The sequence below is a fragment of the Anomaloglossus baeobatrachus genome, chromosome 11 (genome assembly GCF_048569485.1).
Source record: "Anomaloglossus baeobatrachus isolate aAnoBae1 chromosome 11, aAnoBae1.hap1, whole genome shotgun sequence".
NCBI lineage: Eukaryota > Metazoa > Chordata > Amphibia > Anura > Aromobatidae > Anomaloglossus > Anomaloglossus baeobatrachus.
The window spans coordinates 15,624,924-15,641,155 of record NC_134363.1 but is presented as its reverse complement, the minus strand read 5'-3'; the positions used below and the strand labels follow the sequence as shown (position 1 = coordinate 15,641,155).

The 16,232-nt window shown below is 40.2% G+C and overlaps 1 protein-coding gene across 1 annotated transcript; it reads right to left on the bottom strand.

The window, feature by feature from the left end:
* Positions 1–940: 940 nt before the first annotated feature.
* Positions 941–15,030, bottom strand: LOC142256242 (phospholipase A2 inhibitor and Ly6/PLAUR domain-containing protein-like). Its single transcript, XM_075327818.1, has 5 exons — positions 14,926–15,030; positions 9,895–10,008; positions 9,657–9,803; positions 3,753–3,902; positions 941–1,452 (listed from the first exon to the last, which is right to left on the bottom strand). The coding sequence occupies exons 1-5, from the start codon at positions 14,975–14,977 to the stop codon at positions 1,337–1,339; spliced, it is 579 nt and encodes a 192-aa protein (XP_075183933.1). The 5' UTR covers positions 14,978–15,030; the 3' UTR covers positions 941–1,336.
* Positions 15,031–16,232: the final 1,202 nt, after the last annotated feature.

The following is a 16,232-nucleotide window of genomic DNA, read 5'->3' as shown; positions in this document are numbered from 1 at the left end:
TCATAAAAAGTTTTGCTTTAATTATTACACAAATTTAAAACTTAGACTCTGTCCGGTCTACGCATGTCGGTCAGAAGTGCACTTAATCATGACACAAAACATTATGTTTTCCTTTTGTCATGATTAAGAGCACTTCTGCTTGAAACGCATAGACCAGACAGAGTCTATGTTTTGAATATATAGAATAAAAAAGCGAAGGTTTTTATGAAGAATATTGGCAGATGTTGGCTTTTTTCTAACTTCTATCATATTGCAGCTGCCTACTCAATTATATGGACTAACGAGAGCATACATAGAAGACATTGAGTCAAGGGATAGGCAAAGGGAGACATTAGCAGATATCACCCCCGGGCTGGTTTCACAGAAATCCTGTCCAGTATATAATTAATTCCCTACTGCTGTTGCTTTATAGTAAGTAACCTCACGACAGAACTGCATTCACAGCTACACTGCTCAGTATTTTTGTAAAATGTCCTTTTTGGTATTGCTTCTGATCATGCACTACACTGAGACAAAGGTGCAGAAATATTTTATGTTTTTGAGCTGTGTATGGGAAAATTTCATAGCTACTAGTACAACTAGAAGCTTAAAAACAAGTGAAAATTAGAGATATAGCCTGCAGAGGGGAAAACTGGTAAAAAATACGGAACTTACGTCAAATAAAGGCCATCAAAGTGGTTGACTTTTCTACACACATGCCGGCTTATTCTGATGTCATCCTACATTACAAGTTCTATTTAAGGATAAAAGTTTGTTTCAAAGTCTCCAGTCATTCTATGTGACTGCCCGCTGTCGACAACAACACCGGAGAATCCTGACAGTGTGCGGTGCACGGACTATGAAGATTCATTAGTCCAAAGTAAAAAAGAGTTAACGTAGACTTTTTAATCACAAACCTGAACAACCCCTTTATTCATTAAGGCATCAAAATGAGAAAACATATTGCTCAGTGAATATTTATTGAAGATTTCGGATAATCACATGGTAATTTAAAGCAAAAGATATCAAATGTTTTTTTCTTCTCTTTGATATGTTGACCAGACCATAATTCTTATGCTAGAAAATTGATCTAAAATTTGTGATTGCTGGCATACTACAGTTTTCAATGTGACAACAATATTACTATGTTTTGCTGTAACTACTTACAAATAAGCCCCAACCACCAACTAAAAAGCCAGAAATAATGTAGTTTTCCCAAATAAATGTTATATTTCGTATCCTACAAAGACAGTTGTAATTTGGACAGATCGGAGGAAAATAATTGAAATTGAAAGAGAATAATTCCTTGATTAATTCTTTCAGTTTTTTTGAAGATTCTTGGATTTTAACGGAGCATCTAACATTTCAGGTATCCCCTGTGTATTTCTTCTAACCCAATGTTGCTGTCAAGGTTGTTTCGGCAGGTGTCATTATTTACACATCCTTTGCCAGAGTAATTTGTGTCTTTCTCATCTATTGAAATAAAAACATCAGTCAATATTTGGTAACGAAAAATATTCACACTTTTGTTTAATACAATGTGAGGCCCCCTTCACACGTCCGTGAATAACATGTGTTTTTCACGGCTGTGTTGAAGGTGCGTATGGCCCATTTCTATGCCAAGATTTGTGTTCTCCGTGTGCTTTCAGTCATAGCACACGGAGAGCAGGAACTTTTTACTCACCCGGCCCTGACGCTACTGTTTCTGCTGCTGATGTTTCTGGCGCTGCTGTGTCCAACGCTTCTGTCTCTGGTGCTGCTGCTTCCAGGTCCGGTGCAGGGATTATGCAATAAGCATAATAAGTGGGACCAAGAAGCAAGCGACAGGCTCACCGAAGAGAACAGTGCTGGAGACAGGTGAGTATAGAAAATCATTTTATTTCATAGACTTGTGTTTTCTCCGGTACATGTCACATTGATGTCTCGCTGATCATATCAGTGTCTGGACCATGTGACATCTTTGCTGCCAGAGAAAAACGGACTTGTCTCTGTGAAGAACTCACCGACACACATGTGTTACATACGGACACATGATCCTTGTGAAAACATTGATGTTTGTGCAGACCAATTGATTTTAAATTGCCTGTGTATGTACGTGTCTCCGGAACAGATCAAAACTGTCATCATATTATGAGGCATCAACCGGCTGCATTGTAAATGGCCGGTATGTTTTGTAAAAGCGTTGGTGCTCTGCATTGTGAAGTTGGCTGGGACTTTTGGTTCCACGGATTGCATTACTTGCAGAGTCATGGTTGTAAGTTGGGAAAGGTGTGTGAGGCTGATTAAACACTCCTTACCATCTGTGGGTGTGACTCCAAGGGTTAAAGCAATCCTGTGTTTCTGAGGCAGGAGCAGTGTGTGTGCTTGCAGCAGAGTCTGAGAACAGAAGCAGGGTGTTTTCTCTGCTTAGGATACCTTCTGGAGAAGGTATGGGCTAGAAAGTCCATGTGTAAAGCTTGGCTGGAGTCAGGGGGGACCTGGTAAGGACACTATCCACCTTCAGAGAAAGGTAACCAGGATTTAATCTAGTGTCTGAATACTGACAAGGGTCAGGGATACTGGTGTGGGAAATCCAACAGTGTTTTGACTTTATGATATGTGTTGGTCTTTGCTGAGAAAGCAAAGGAACGGCATCTTTTGTGTTATGTGACCCGGTAAAGTTTATGAAGCTGTAAATATCCGTCCTTTCCTCAATTCGCAATCTACAAAAATGCTAGTGCATGCCCTAATAATCTCCCGCCTCGATTACTGTAACATCCTCCTCTGTGGCCTCCCTGCTAACGCACTCGCCCCTCTCCAATCCATCCTTAATTCTGCTGCCCGACTGCTCTACCTCTTGCCTCAATACCACCCTGCTTCTCTCTGCAAGTCCCTCCATTAGCTCCCAATCTTCCACCGTATCCAATTCAAACTACTAACACTGACCTACAAAGCCGTCCATAAGCTGTCTCCTCCGTATATCTCTGAACTAATCTCCCACTACACTCCAAAACGTCACCTCCGGCCCTCCCAAGATCTCCTTCTCTCCTCCTCTCTCATTCACTCCTCACGCAACCGACTCCAAGACTTCTCCAGAGCATCCCCAGTCTTCTGGAGCTCACTGCTTCAACATGTCAGACTATCTGCTACCTTTGCAAGCTTCAAACGGAACCTGAAACCTCATCTGTTCAGAAATGCCTATAATCTACAATGACCTGACTGCTTGACCACCATGCGGAGCTGCCGGCCGACCACCATGTGGAGCTGCCACCCGACCTACACCCCACCTACTGTCTCCTCCCCAAAATCCTATAGAATGTGAGCCCGCAAGGGCAGTGTCCTCTTCCCTCTGTACTATTCTGTCTACTGTAACTTGTATATGTATTCTGTATGTAACCCCCTTCTCATGCACAGAACCATTGAATTAATGGTGCTCTATAAATAAAAAAGAATAAAAAATAATAATAATAAATAAACCAAATGGACTGTTAAAGTGAAAAATTGCTCCGGGGTGCTTTACTCTTGCTACATGATGCGTGGTTCCCCATACGTTTGGGGCACACGTCGTCACAATATGCACTGGAATCACTGACGTGTGAAGGGGGCCTTAATGGAAGCTAAAATGTTTCAATTTTTTGAATATTCCCAAAATCTGTATACACAAAACAGTAAAATGTTTTATTTGAGACTAATGAATATTTTAAGTTGCAATAATTTTTATCTTACATGCGTTTGAGCAAAAAGATAATTTGTTTACAAAATATTTATACAAATTTAAGAAAAAAATTGCTCACATTGAATCCTCAAAGTTGCCCTGTAGTCAATACATCGGTCCATGGATCCAGTGCAGTTTATCTCCTTGTCAGTCTTACATTCCTCTAAAGTGCCGACACAGAGGGAGAATGGACATTTTACACCATTTGGTGTTGGATCCTCTTTAGGAACTGTAGAAATAAGCTCAATTATTGTTTAAATTATTATCTCAAAAGAGCTATAACTTATGATCAAGAAAACATGTTAATGTAATTCCAATACATTAGTATTTTTTGTTTTTTGTCATAAAAAGTAACTTTCTTCTTTCCTTTTTTTGATAACATATAGCATCTTTTTGTATGAGTCAAACATAATCTAAACTTAAATTTGGCAAAATTTCTTCTGAATTTCTACCTCTAAATAAGTAGTTTTTCATTTACTGAGAGGACATTCAGATGTCATTGACAGAGATCAACCAGTTTGTCGGATGGTAACAAGTAGAGATGGCCAAATCGAGCATAAGTGACCAAATCAAAAAAACTAAAATTTTCCCCAAATTTTACAAAATTTTTCAAATTTAGCAACGTGATAGTGGATCAGATGCCTTTTTACTGAATTAATTTGTTGGCTGGAAATTTGTTAAATAATATTGTACATTTTACTTACCTTCCCAATCCCCTCACCTTACTCTTTATGCCATTACTACTGCTCTTAGAAGGCCTCATGGTTGGCTTCTTTCAGATTTGTGGGGGGAAATACATATCCTTGATGTAAAGGATCTACATTTTTTGGCCTCACTGGCATCAGCTTAGAAAGAAGTGAAGACCACAATGCAGGACTCAGGAGCTAAGGCAATAACATTGTAAGGTTTAAAGGGAACCCATCACCAAGTTTTCCCCTTGTGATCTGCGGCCACCATCAGTGAGCTCTTATTTATTGTGTAGCGCCCTTGAACCCCTCAGGGCACTACTAGGTACTGCATCCTGGCAAAGATGCAGGTCTACCCCTAGGGACCTTGAAGATCAGTGCCGCTACCACCAAAACACATAACATCCCCAGTTCCCACTCCCTATTAGGGATGATTGACTAGTCCGGGACCCAATGGATGGCCGCCCAGAGGTGGAGCCAGTCCAGTCCACAATACAGCAACCCGGTGGAAAGGGACAGACAGACAGAACATCAGGAGAGTCCGGTAGTGACAGTTGAAGGGGACGGACGTAGCTCAAGATGGGGTTGTGTAACAGTCATCTAGGTGGCGTAGAAGGGTGGTTGCCAGGGAGGGTACAGCAAGGTACCTTTGAAACCAGAGCACGGAAACCCACAAGTGACATCACGATATAAACTCTAAAATCCCCTGTATATAATCCCTTTTAAAAAGCATCCCCAGGGTCCCGGGATCGGGCATCGGCCATTACACAACCATGACACATCATCCCCGTACATATATGGCCCATGACTGAGTACCCCATATCCCTAAGCGGCACAAAAGCATTCCAGAATACTGTATATAAGAGACCAGGCCACTCTATAAATTATGAAAAACACTTTTATTATACTCACCTAGGGGGTGGTCCGGTCCGATGGGGGTTGCGGCTCTCCAGTCCAGCGCCTTTTCTCAGCGGTGATCTCCATCCTCCTTCCGATGCCCATGTTCATGACGCATCCTATGTCATCCACACTAGCCAGCATTGAGATCCCGCACAGGTGCACTTTGATCTGCCCTGCTTAAGACAGATCAAAGTATTGTAGTGCACATGTGCGGGCAGTTTTTAACCTTTCTTCGTGCCTGCATATTGCAGTACTTTGATCTTCCCTTAGCAGGGCAGATCAAAGTGGGCCTGTGCAGGTCTGTAATGCCGGCTTAGGCTGAATAGAAGGAGGATTGGGATCTCAGCAGAGTGGAGGTGCCGGACCAGAAAGCAGTGACACTCGTTGGACCGGACCGCCTTAACGTGTGAGTATTATAAAAGTGTTTTTTGTTCTACATTGTGGTCTGGGCTCTTATATACAGAATTCTAGAATGCTACATATGGCCTAAAACACACTTCCGCATAAAAAACGTCCGTGTGACACGGTCCGTTTTTCGGGTCCGTGTTCCGTTTTTTGGGGGCATTTCTCCGGTACGTATGGCATCCATGTGATGGCGTATGCGAGCCGTGTGTACGTGTAAAATGTCTGTGTTTGTGTGTAAAATGCCCGTGTATGTGTACGTGGAATGTCCGTGTGGAATCTCCGTTTTTGTGTTGCACAATGTCGTTGATACATGTCGGCTGACAGCAGACAGAGTTGCGCAATGAGAATGAACTCGGGTGAACTTCACCCGACTTCATTGTCATGCCGCGGCTCTGTCTGTGTGCCGCGTACTGATTAGCGGTCACCTGTGAAGGATTCACCAGTGACCGCTAATCCCCCGAGTGACTGAAGTGAGTGGCCCTCTCTCATACTTACCGCTCCCCGATCACCAGCGCGGTGAGGAACAGCTGTGCAGAGAATACGCGGCAACAATTACTTTGAATATGCCGGCCGCTCATTAATCAATCTCGTATTCCCTGCTTTCCCCACCCACAGACGCCTGTGATTGGTTGCAGTCAGACATGCCCCCCATGCTGAGTGATAGGTGTCTCACTGCACCCAATCACAGCAGCCGGAGCTTACTGATGGTGGGCATAGCTTATTGTTTACAAATCTAGTAACAGGTTTCCTCATTTTTTATGCAGTATGAAGAGTTAGAAGAACTGAAAACTGGAATGGATGACAGATCTAACAACATTGTAAGGCATCAGGTATGCGTGTAGTGCTAGGTTTTCACGTTTAGATTTTTTTACGCAGTTCTTGAAGTGAAAGCCATAAATAGAAAACAGTTGTAGACTTTGTGCATGCAGAGTTTTTGAAAGAGAAACTGATAACAGAGAGTAGTAGAGAATGGGTTTCACAGCCGCGCCAAAAGACTACTGGATTCTTCTCAGATTAATGTTTCTTTTATTTCATAACAGGTCAAGTCTACGCGTTTCAGGAGAACACAGCTCCCTTCTTCAGGACAAACCAGCAAAAAATCATCAAATCTTTTTGCTGGTTTGTCCTGAAGAAGGGAGCTGTGTTCTCCTGAAACGCGTAGACTTGACCTGTTATGAAATAAAAGAAACATTAATCTGAGAAGAATCCAGTAGTCTTTTGGCGCGGCTGTGAAACCCATTCTCTACTACTCTCTGTTATCTGCCTCATGGGGACTGCTGCCGGGACTTGGTGTTACATGCTGCTATAGGTGTTGTGACTGTCACAACCCGAATTGGTGGGTAGGATTATTCTTTGCTTCACCCTATATATATTGGGGTAAGACCCTATTGCGCTTTCTTTTTCCACAATTTTCACTCATATGAAAGAGAAACTGGGCAGAAACTGAGAGAAAGTATTTGAATCCTTCCCAAAAATGCAAAAACAAGGTTTTGCTCAGTTTCCTCTCTGAAAACTCCCCACAAAAACTCTCTGTGCACATAGCTATAAAGAGAGACTGAAATTTCCCTTTCTGAATCCATTTCTGACTTCAAAAATTGCCAAAAATGTGACTTCCTCCTTTGAGAGGTTAATAAAATAAATGTTCTTATTTTTTAACTTCTTATTTTACTTTAATATTTTTGGTTTGAGGTCTACAGAGAAACCTCAAAAATGACAATTTTTTTAACTCAGATTAATTTATTCAGACCAAAGTGAATCTGCAAACTGGTTTGAGAAAATCTGTTTGAAAAAAAATTGACAATCGCAAAAAATTTGCGTAAACTGTACATAAATAGAAATGACTGGACCCGTTAAAGTTTAGTTCAGCGGGTTCATCTGTACTTTAGATAGAGTTCGATATTGGACTCAGACTTGACCTTAACAACAATTGAAGTCACTACTTGGGCAGTTTGGCTCTCTACCCAAATGCAGCCAGCCATAAACAGAGCACTTCAGGGGGAGGGAAGGAGTGGGTTTTCCATTTTTTTGTACACACTACATCCGATCATGCTGTTTTAAACCCCAGTGAGAGCCATTTAAAGGGAACCTGTCAGCAGATTTAGGGCCTATAAGCTATGGTGCTGCGCCAGCAAGTGTGCATGACGTAGGACGCATCATGCACACAAGCTTTAGAAGGAGGACGAAGATGGCCAAAAGAGGAGGCGCCGGAGAAAGGAGACACCCATCTGGCCCAACTCCACTGCAGTGACCGGTTTAGGTGAGTGCTATAAAGTGATGTATGTGTTCTACACAGCACCTGGGCTCTTTTATATAGCATGTTAGAATGCTGTATATAAGAGCCCACTGGTGGTGACCGCAGCTTATAGGCCCCAAATCTGCTGACAGGTTCCCTTAAACACTGCAAGCGGCTGACAGGGGAACTTTGCACGTTGCTACATCACTACTGTGATATCGTCAGGGTCAAATCGAAAGTTACACACATCCGGCGCCGGTAACGACATCGCAAGGTGTAAAGCCTAGATGCGTCGATAAACGATCGCAAAAGCGTCAAAAATCGGTGATCTGTGTAGCGTCAGTCATTTTCATAATGTCACACCAATAGGAGGTACGATGCTGTTCCTAGTTCCTGCGGTAGCACACAAAGCTGTGTGTGAAGCCACAGGAGCGAGGAACATCTCCTTACCTGCCTCCACCGGCGAAAGGAAGGAGGTGGGCGGGATGTTTACGTCCCGCTGATCTCCGCCCCTCTGCTTCTATTGGCCGCCTGCTGAATAACGTCGCTGTGACGCTACACGACCTGCCCCTTTAGGAAGAATTCGGGTCACTTGCCAGAGCGACGTCGCAGGGCAGGTAAGTGCTTGTGAAGCTGCCCTAGCGATAATGTTCGCTACGGCAGCTATCAGAAGATATCGCATGTGTGATGGGGGCGGGTACTATTGCGCTTGGCATCGCTAGCCGATGCTAGCGATGTTGAAACTTGCAAAGTACCCCTTAGCCAAGCACCAAACATATCCGAGCACAATGATGCATCTGCAAGTGGTTCGAATATGTAAAGCATCCGAACTCTGAACCCAAAATCTATTGTTTCTTTTAAAGTCTGTGTTTGATATGAACAACAAACACTGAACCTTGGGTTGGCCCATCTCTATGCATAATTTCCCATTCAAATGGTCATTTTTCCCAGGCAGAAGTTTTTTTTCATGTTATCATATACAGATGTATCCTTTAGATGTCTGAGGTTTTTGTGGATGAGGGGTTTTGCAAAAAATAATGGAGATAAGTCTGTCTTTGTAAAGTCAGTGATCAAAATTGCTCATTGATGTCTATAATTCTGGGAAAAAAATGGACATCACCTTAATGCCTTCGATATGCAATTTATGTGCTACGGTGATATTGTTTTTTTTTAACAATGCAATGAGTAGAAATGTTTTAAACATATAAAAAGATCACTTTTGAAACCCTGAGGATATGTGCCCATGATCAGGACTCATTCAGAATGCAGTGGGTCCTGACATGCGGGGCCGCGCATCTCTTCCGCAGGAGAATGCAGGAGACTGCAGCTAGCAGTACCCACGATCAGGATTTAGTGTGTTGCGGTCTCCTGCTTGTGTTCTCAATACGGAGGATGCAGGCAAATCCGCAGCAAACAATTTACATGCTACGGTCGGGAAAGACGCGCTGCAGGTCAGTGTTTGCTGCAGAAAAAAGAAGCACAGTGGGCACGGGATTTCTAGAAATCCATCCACTGTGCATGTACTGTACACCGCAGCGGTTTGGACACAGCTGATGTATTCTGCATCCAAACCACTGCAAACACTGATTGTGGGCACGCACCCTTATGATGAAAACACACACACACTGGCCGGACACTGATGAAAATCAATTAATACTTATGAAACCGGAAAACCATTGATGCCTGAATGAGGAATTGTATTGAGATTTTAGTCATTAGTTAGTTAATCCCTTATAATAATTATCATTACGACACTTACGTTCATATACTTGATTGTTGCATAACTCTCCAGTGCAGCAATGCGTCCAAAAATAAAATTTCGCATTTTTCATTATTCCCGCGCCTTTGGTTTCACACAAAGTTTCATTGGCGCAACCTTTATAAAATGACTTAAACTCCTTTCCGACTGGAAAATAAGTAAGTAGACATTACTAAATCAGAAGAACTGAGATGGCGATACTGTATTTTTGGTAAAATGAAGAATTGACTTTACTCACCAACGTAATAGTATTGGGAGGCGACCATACATCGATCTCCAAGACATTCAGTCTCAGTCTCCTGACATGTTGTAGAGTTTCGGCACATGCACGAAATACATTTATAGGGAAAGACTGGAAAAAAGCAGACAATCCAGACACATTATATGGGAACATTCAGTGAGAGGAACTCAGGTGAATATAATAGTTGTCAATAGATTTATCTTTTTTATTTTCACAACTAGAAATCCTCAGACATTGGTCTTTGCCAACACTGATTCTTTGATTTTATACTTAACCAATAAAAAAGTATTAACCACTAAGAACTATCAAATTTTAAAACAAATCCCACTTTGCTGCATAAATGTATGGCCCTTTTTCATCTGTTTTAATTTACACATTCGGAGGCATTTTTAACTGTAGATTTGACTTTTGAGCTTAAAATATTGCAACTGGATTTATTAAGAATGTTACAATCTATTTGTAGTAGGCGTCTTAAAAATATTAGTTAATACCTACAATTAGACATGTAGTATAGTTCTCCTGACTAGATATATTGCTTACCTTTTGTGCAGGGTATTCCAGAAACTTTGGAATCCATTAATACTTAAGCTACTACCATGCCCTGCACACGACGTAAGGGATATAGCAAAGCTACTACCATGCCCTGGACACGAGTTAAGGGATATAGCTATTCAGGAGAACTATACTATATATATTTACTGATTTTAGCTATTTTTTTACTACATCTATTACATATGAATACTTATTACAACTACTAAACAGCTACTACAATGCCCTGCACACGAGGTACGTGATATACAGTAGCTATTCAGGAGAACTATATTAAATTTCAATTTGGTTGGGGATTTTAAATAATATTTTTATTACACCTACTACATAGCTACTACAATGCCCTGCACAGGAGGTAAGTGATATAGCTATTTAGGAGAACTACATTACATTTCAATTTAGGGATTTTAGCTAATATTTTTATTACACCTACTACATAGCTACTATAATGCCCTGCACATGAGGTAAGTGATATAGCTATTCAGGAAAACTATATTACATTTCAATTTAGGAATTGTAGCTAATATTTTTACTACATCTATTACATATGAATACTTAAGCTACTATAATGCCCTGCACACAAGGTAAGTGATATAGCTATTCAGGAGAACTATATTACATTTTAATTTAGGGATTTCCGCTAATATTTTTATTACACCTACTACACAGCTACTACAATGCCCTGCACATGAGGTAAGTGACATAGCTATTCAGGAGAACTATATTACATTTCAATTTAGGGATTTTAACTAATATTTTTTTTATACCTACTACATAGCTACTACAATGCCCTGTACATGAGGTAATTGATATAGCTATTCAGGAAAACTATACTACATTTCAATTTGAAGATTTTAGCTAATATTTGTATTACACCGACTACATATAAATACTAAAGCTACTACAACGCCCTGCAGATGAGGTAAGTGATATAGCTAAGCTACTACAATGCCCTGCACATGAGGTAAGTGAGATAGCTATTCAGGAGAATTATATTACATTTCAATTTGGAGATTTTAGCTAATCATTTTATTACACCTACTACATATTGGGATAGGATCTTGGAAATGGGATTACCTCTTTAATGTGTTTGACTCATTTTGCAGGCAGCAATACACAGTCATAAACAGAGACTACGAAAGGAAAATGGTGCTGAATGTTTAATTACACCGAAAACAAAAGTTATTTTAAATCAAAATACAAGCCTTTTAGTAAAACAAACCCCTAAATTTAATTGAGATTTAATGTTATTAGTCTTTTTTGAGTAAATGCTGCTTTACACACAGCGACATCGCTAGCGATGTCACTGGTGAAAGCACCCGCCCCCGTCGGTTGTGCTTCATGGGCAAATCGCTGCCCGTGGCGCAAAACATCGCTAACACCCTTCGCACATACTTACCTTCCTAGTGACGTCGCTGTGGCCAGTGAATTGCCTCCTTTCTAAGGGGGCGGTTCGTGCAGCGTCACAGCGGTGTCACTAAGCAGCCGCCCAATAGAAGCGGAGTGGCGGAGATGAGCGGCCGTAACATCCCGCCCACATCCTTTCTTCCTCATTGCCGACGGCTGCAGGTACAGTGATGTTCCTCGTTCTTGTGGTGTCACACGTAGCGATGTGTTCTGCCGCAGGAACGACAAACAACCGGCATCCTGCAACAGCAATGATATTTGGAAAATGAACGACGTGTCAACGATCAACGATTAGGTGAGTAATTTTGATCGTTAACGGTCGTTCCTGTGTTTCACACGCAACAACGTCGCTAACGAGGCCGGATGTGCGTCACAAATTCCGTGACCCCAACGACATCTCGTTAGCGACGTCGTTGCGTGTAAAGCCCCCTTAAATATTGATTCCGTGAAGCCACATTCAAAGTATAAAAAATGGGTTAAAACAAAAAACACACGACAGAAAGAGCTGGGTCGGCATGAGCACACAAGTGCATTTTTAATAGTTGTGTACATGTGAAGTTTTTGGACATACTGTATATTAAACCTCTAGTGAAAAATGTCTTACAGATAAATCAGCACAGGGGTGTCTGTGTGTGATTAGGGCTCAGGAGCTAAGCTTTTTCTATAAATGGTGGATAGCGGCTGTTTTACACAGCTGGCATCTGTCTCTTAAAGTTAAAAAAGAAAAAAGTTTTTCAGTCTACCAAACCAAGCTATATGTCAGGTCCATGTTTGATGCATTGAATCCAGGATAGACTTTCCCCGTAGGTTAATTGTAGATGAGGACGATTAGAGTCCTCACATGTGACTATTGAATTTGGTAAAGATACTGCACCATCATAATTATATATTCAATATCCGAAGGATATGGCAAAAAGTTCACTATCCATAAAAAGTTATTTTTATTATTAATTAATATAAAAAACATCTAGACACATCAATAATTAACAATAGAAAAGCAAAGGATCCAGAAGGTTCACAGGAACTCAGATAAGTACAGTTACAAGTTGGTCATGTCTTCCTTCAACAGTACATGTAATAATTACTATTTCAATTATGTTTATAATTAAAATGGTTTATTTATATAATAATTAGATGTCATAGACTATAAAAGACCCAATTAATTTAGTTAAACACAGTTACAAAAGTGAGACAAATATCTCCAATTAATAGGTTACATAAAAATTTAAATTCCCCTTCCCTGAAGAAGAAGGTAGAAACGCGCGTTGGGTGTTTATCTTATGGTACTTGGGAGCTCAGGTTCCAGCGTCCATCCACTGATCTCGGTATGCACAACCTTAATTAATTTATTATTGTTAATTATTGATGTGATTGGGTTTTTTTATATTAATTAATAGTAAAAATAACTTTTTAGGAATAGTTCACTTTTTTGCCTTATATACTGAATAAATTAATTGTAGATGAGATAGAAAAATTATATGCTTTAAAAAAAATCTTTAAAATTTTATTTTATTAAAAAATGATTAAAATTGACACATTTAAAATTTTACGTGTTTCAGAGCCTAAGAATAGCGGTTTCTTAATCATCCTTTGAAATTCTTTATAACTCAATTTTTCTAAAGAAGATTAAAAATGACACAAATTTAAAACTTACGTGTTTCAAACCCTAAGAATTATAGATCTATGATTAAGGAGTCATGGGTTCTGAAATGCGTAAGTTTTAAATTTGTAATTTTTAATCATTTTTAATAAAATCGAATTTTAAAGTTTTTTTAAGCAGACCACGGTGCTGGATTTTTTCTACCTCATCTACAATCTGTCTCTTAAAGCAGCTGCCCAAACAGAAATTGGATAACTCGTGTTATACACTTAGATTCCAAAGTCAATCACAGGCAATGGAATTTAAATGAAAAGCGATGAACTATCTGAAAGAAACAATATTAGTTTTTTATTTACAAATATATGTATATTGAGTGGCATTTAAATGGAGCATTTGGCAATTGTGCATATTATTATTATTATTATTATTATTTATTACTATTATAGTGCCATCAATTCCATGGCGCTTTACATGTGAAAGAGGTATACATAATAGGGACAAGTACAATATTCATAAACAATACAAGAGACAGACAGGTACAGGAGGACAGAGGTCCCTTCCCTCGGAGGGCTCACAGTCTACAAGGGATAGGTGAGGATACAGTAGGTCAGTGTAGAGCTGATTTTGCGGTGCTATATCAGACTGAGGGTTTTGGCAGGTTGTAGGCTTGTCGGAAGAGGTGGGTCTTCAGGTTCCTTTTGAAGCTTGTCAAGGTAGGCAAGAGTCTGATGTGTTGAGGCAGAGCATTCCAGAGTATGGGGGAGGCACTGGAGAAATCTTGGATGTGATTGTGGGAAGAGGAGATGAGAGGGGAGTAGAGATGGAGATCTTGTGAGGATCAAAGGTTATGTGCAGGTAAGTACCGGGAGACAAGGTCAGAGATGTAGGGAGGAGACAGGTTGTGGATAGCTTTGTAGGTCATGGTTAGGGTTTTGAACTGGAGTCGTTGGGCAATGGGAAGCCATTGAAGGGATTGGCAGAGAGGAGAGGTCGGGGAGTAGCGGGGACAGGTAGATTAGCCGGGCAGCATACTTTAGAATAGATTGTAGGGGTGCGAGACTGTTAGAAGGGAGGCCACAGAGCAGGAGGTTGCAATAATCCAGGTGGGAGATAATAAGGGCATGTACTAGGGTTTTTGAAGCTTCTTGGGAAAGGAATGTATGAATCCGAGAAATATTTTTGAGTTGGAGGCAGCATATGCACTGGGTCTCATTTTCCTGGTATGGAGGCATCACGGAGCACCAAAAGGGTAAGAGGGCAGGTGGGGGCAACAGAATTCCCCTATCCTTGACATCTTTATATTCTATTGAAGCTTAGCCATAAGCTGAATTTCATAGCAGACAATAATGTACATTATGTTAATTCATAAATGGGGATCTGTTGACTAGCATTGAAGAACAAGTCATTAAAACTTGCAGCCACTCCTCATTGCACTATGTATATATGATGGGAAGAGGCTACACCAGTCTTACCTGAGCCGGCAAGAGCAGAGATTGTACAAAGCAAAGCCACCAGAGTCTTCATTGTGGATGATGGGTGGCTTCTCGGAGTCTGTTCGCCTCGTCTGGTTGTCTATACACAGGGATCGTATAAATACTTAGGGAAAGGTAAAGAAACTTAAATCACGGGATGGATGAGCTCACTCCTGTTTCTCTATTACACATGGGACGTTACAGGTATCTTTGGCAGGACATTCTCTCCTATTCAAAATGATTGGTGTTTCCAGGTAAGCATCTGATTACACAAATTATAAGGAATCCATCAGAAAATGAGTCAATGTGATCTTGCCAAAAATCAAATGTTTATCGTAAAACATATTTACAAAATGTGTTTAACTCCCTTGAAGACTTTTAGAAGGATTAATGTTGTCAGTGTGCGCAAGATTCTTATTGTTTGTATGTTAAGTGCCTAAAGTAAAACTCCAAGCTGTACTAACATGGGTTTCGAGCCAATTTAAATCTTAAAAACAGATCTACATTTTCCAAAACAAATGTGCTGCTATATGTAATAATTACTCGGGATTGCTTTTAAATATCTAGATGAATATGAGATTGTTTTATTTTTCTTTTACCTTTTTTTTGGAAAAATTACATCAATTTGTTTTAAGAGGTTTTTTAATATTGGAAATTTGATTAAAATTTTGAAAAAGTTGCAAATTTTAAACTTTTAATTTTTATATTTTACCTACAGTCCTAAAGCACCAAAAAGTTTACATTTACCAAATGTCTACCTTACTTCAGCATCATTTTTTACTATATACAGTTAGGTCCAGAAAAATTTGGACAGTGACACAATTTTCGCGAGTTGGGCTCTGCATGCCACCACATTGGATTTGAAATGAAACCTCTACAACAGAATTCAAGTGCAGATTGTAACGTTTAATTTGAAGGTTTGAACAAAAATATCTGATAGAAATTGTAGGAATTGTACACATTTCTTTACAAACACTCCACATTTTAGGAGGTCAAAAGTAATTGGACAAATAAACCAAACCCAAAAAAAAAAAATTATTTTCAATATTTTGTTGCGAATCCTTTGGATATCCCGGTACACTTCAGAATTCATCCGGCTACTCTTGTCTGCTGTTATGTCATCAATAAACACAAGTGACCCAGTGCCATTGAAAGCCATGCATGCCCATGCCATCACGTTGCCTCCACCATGTTTTACAGAGGATGTGGTGTGCCTTGGATCATGTGCCGTTCCCTTTCTTCTCCAAACTATTTTCTTCCCATCATTCTGGTACAGGTTGATCTTGGTCTCATCTGTCCATAGAATA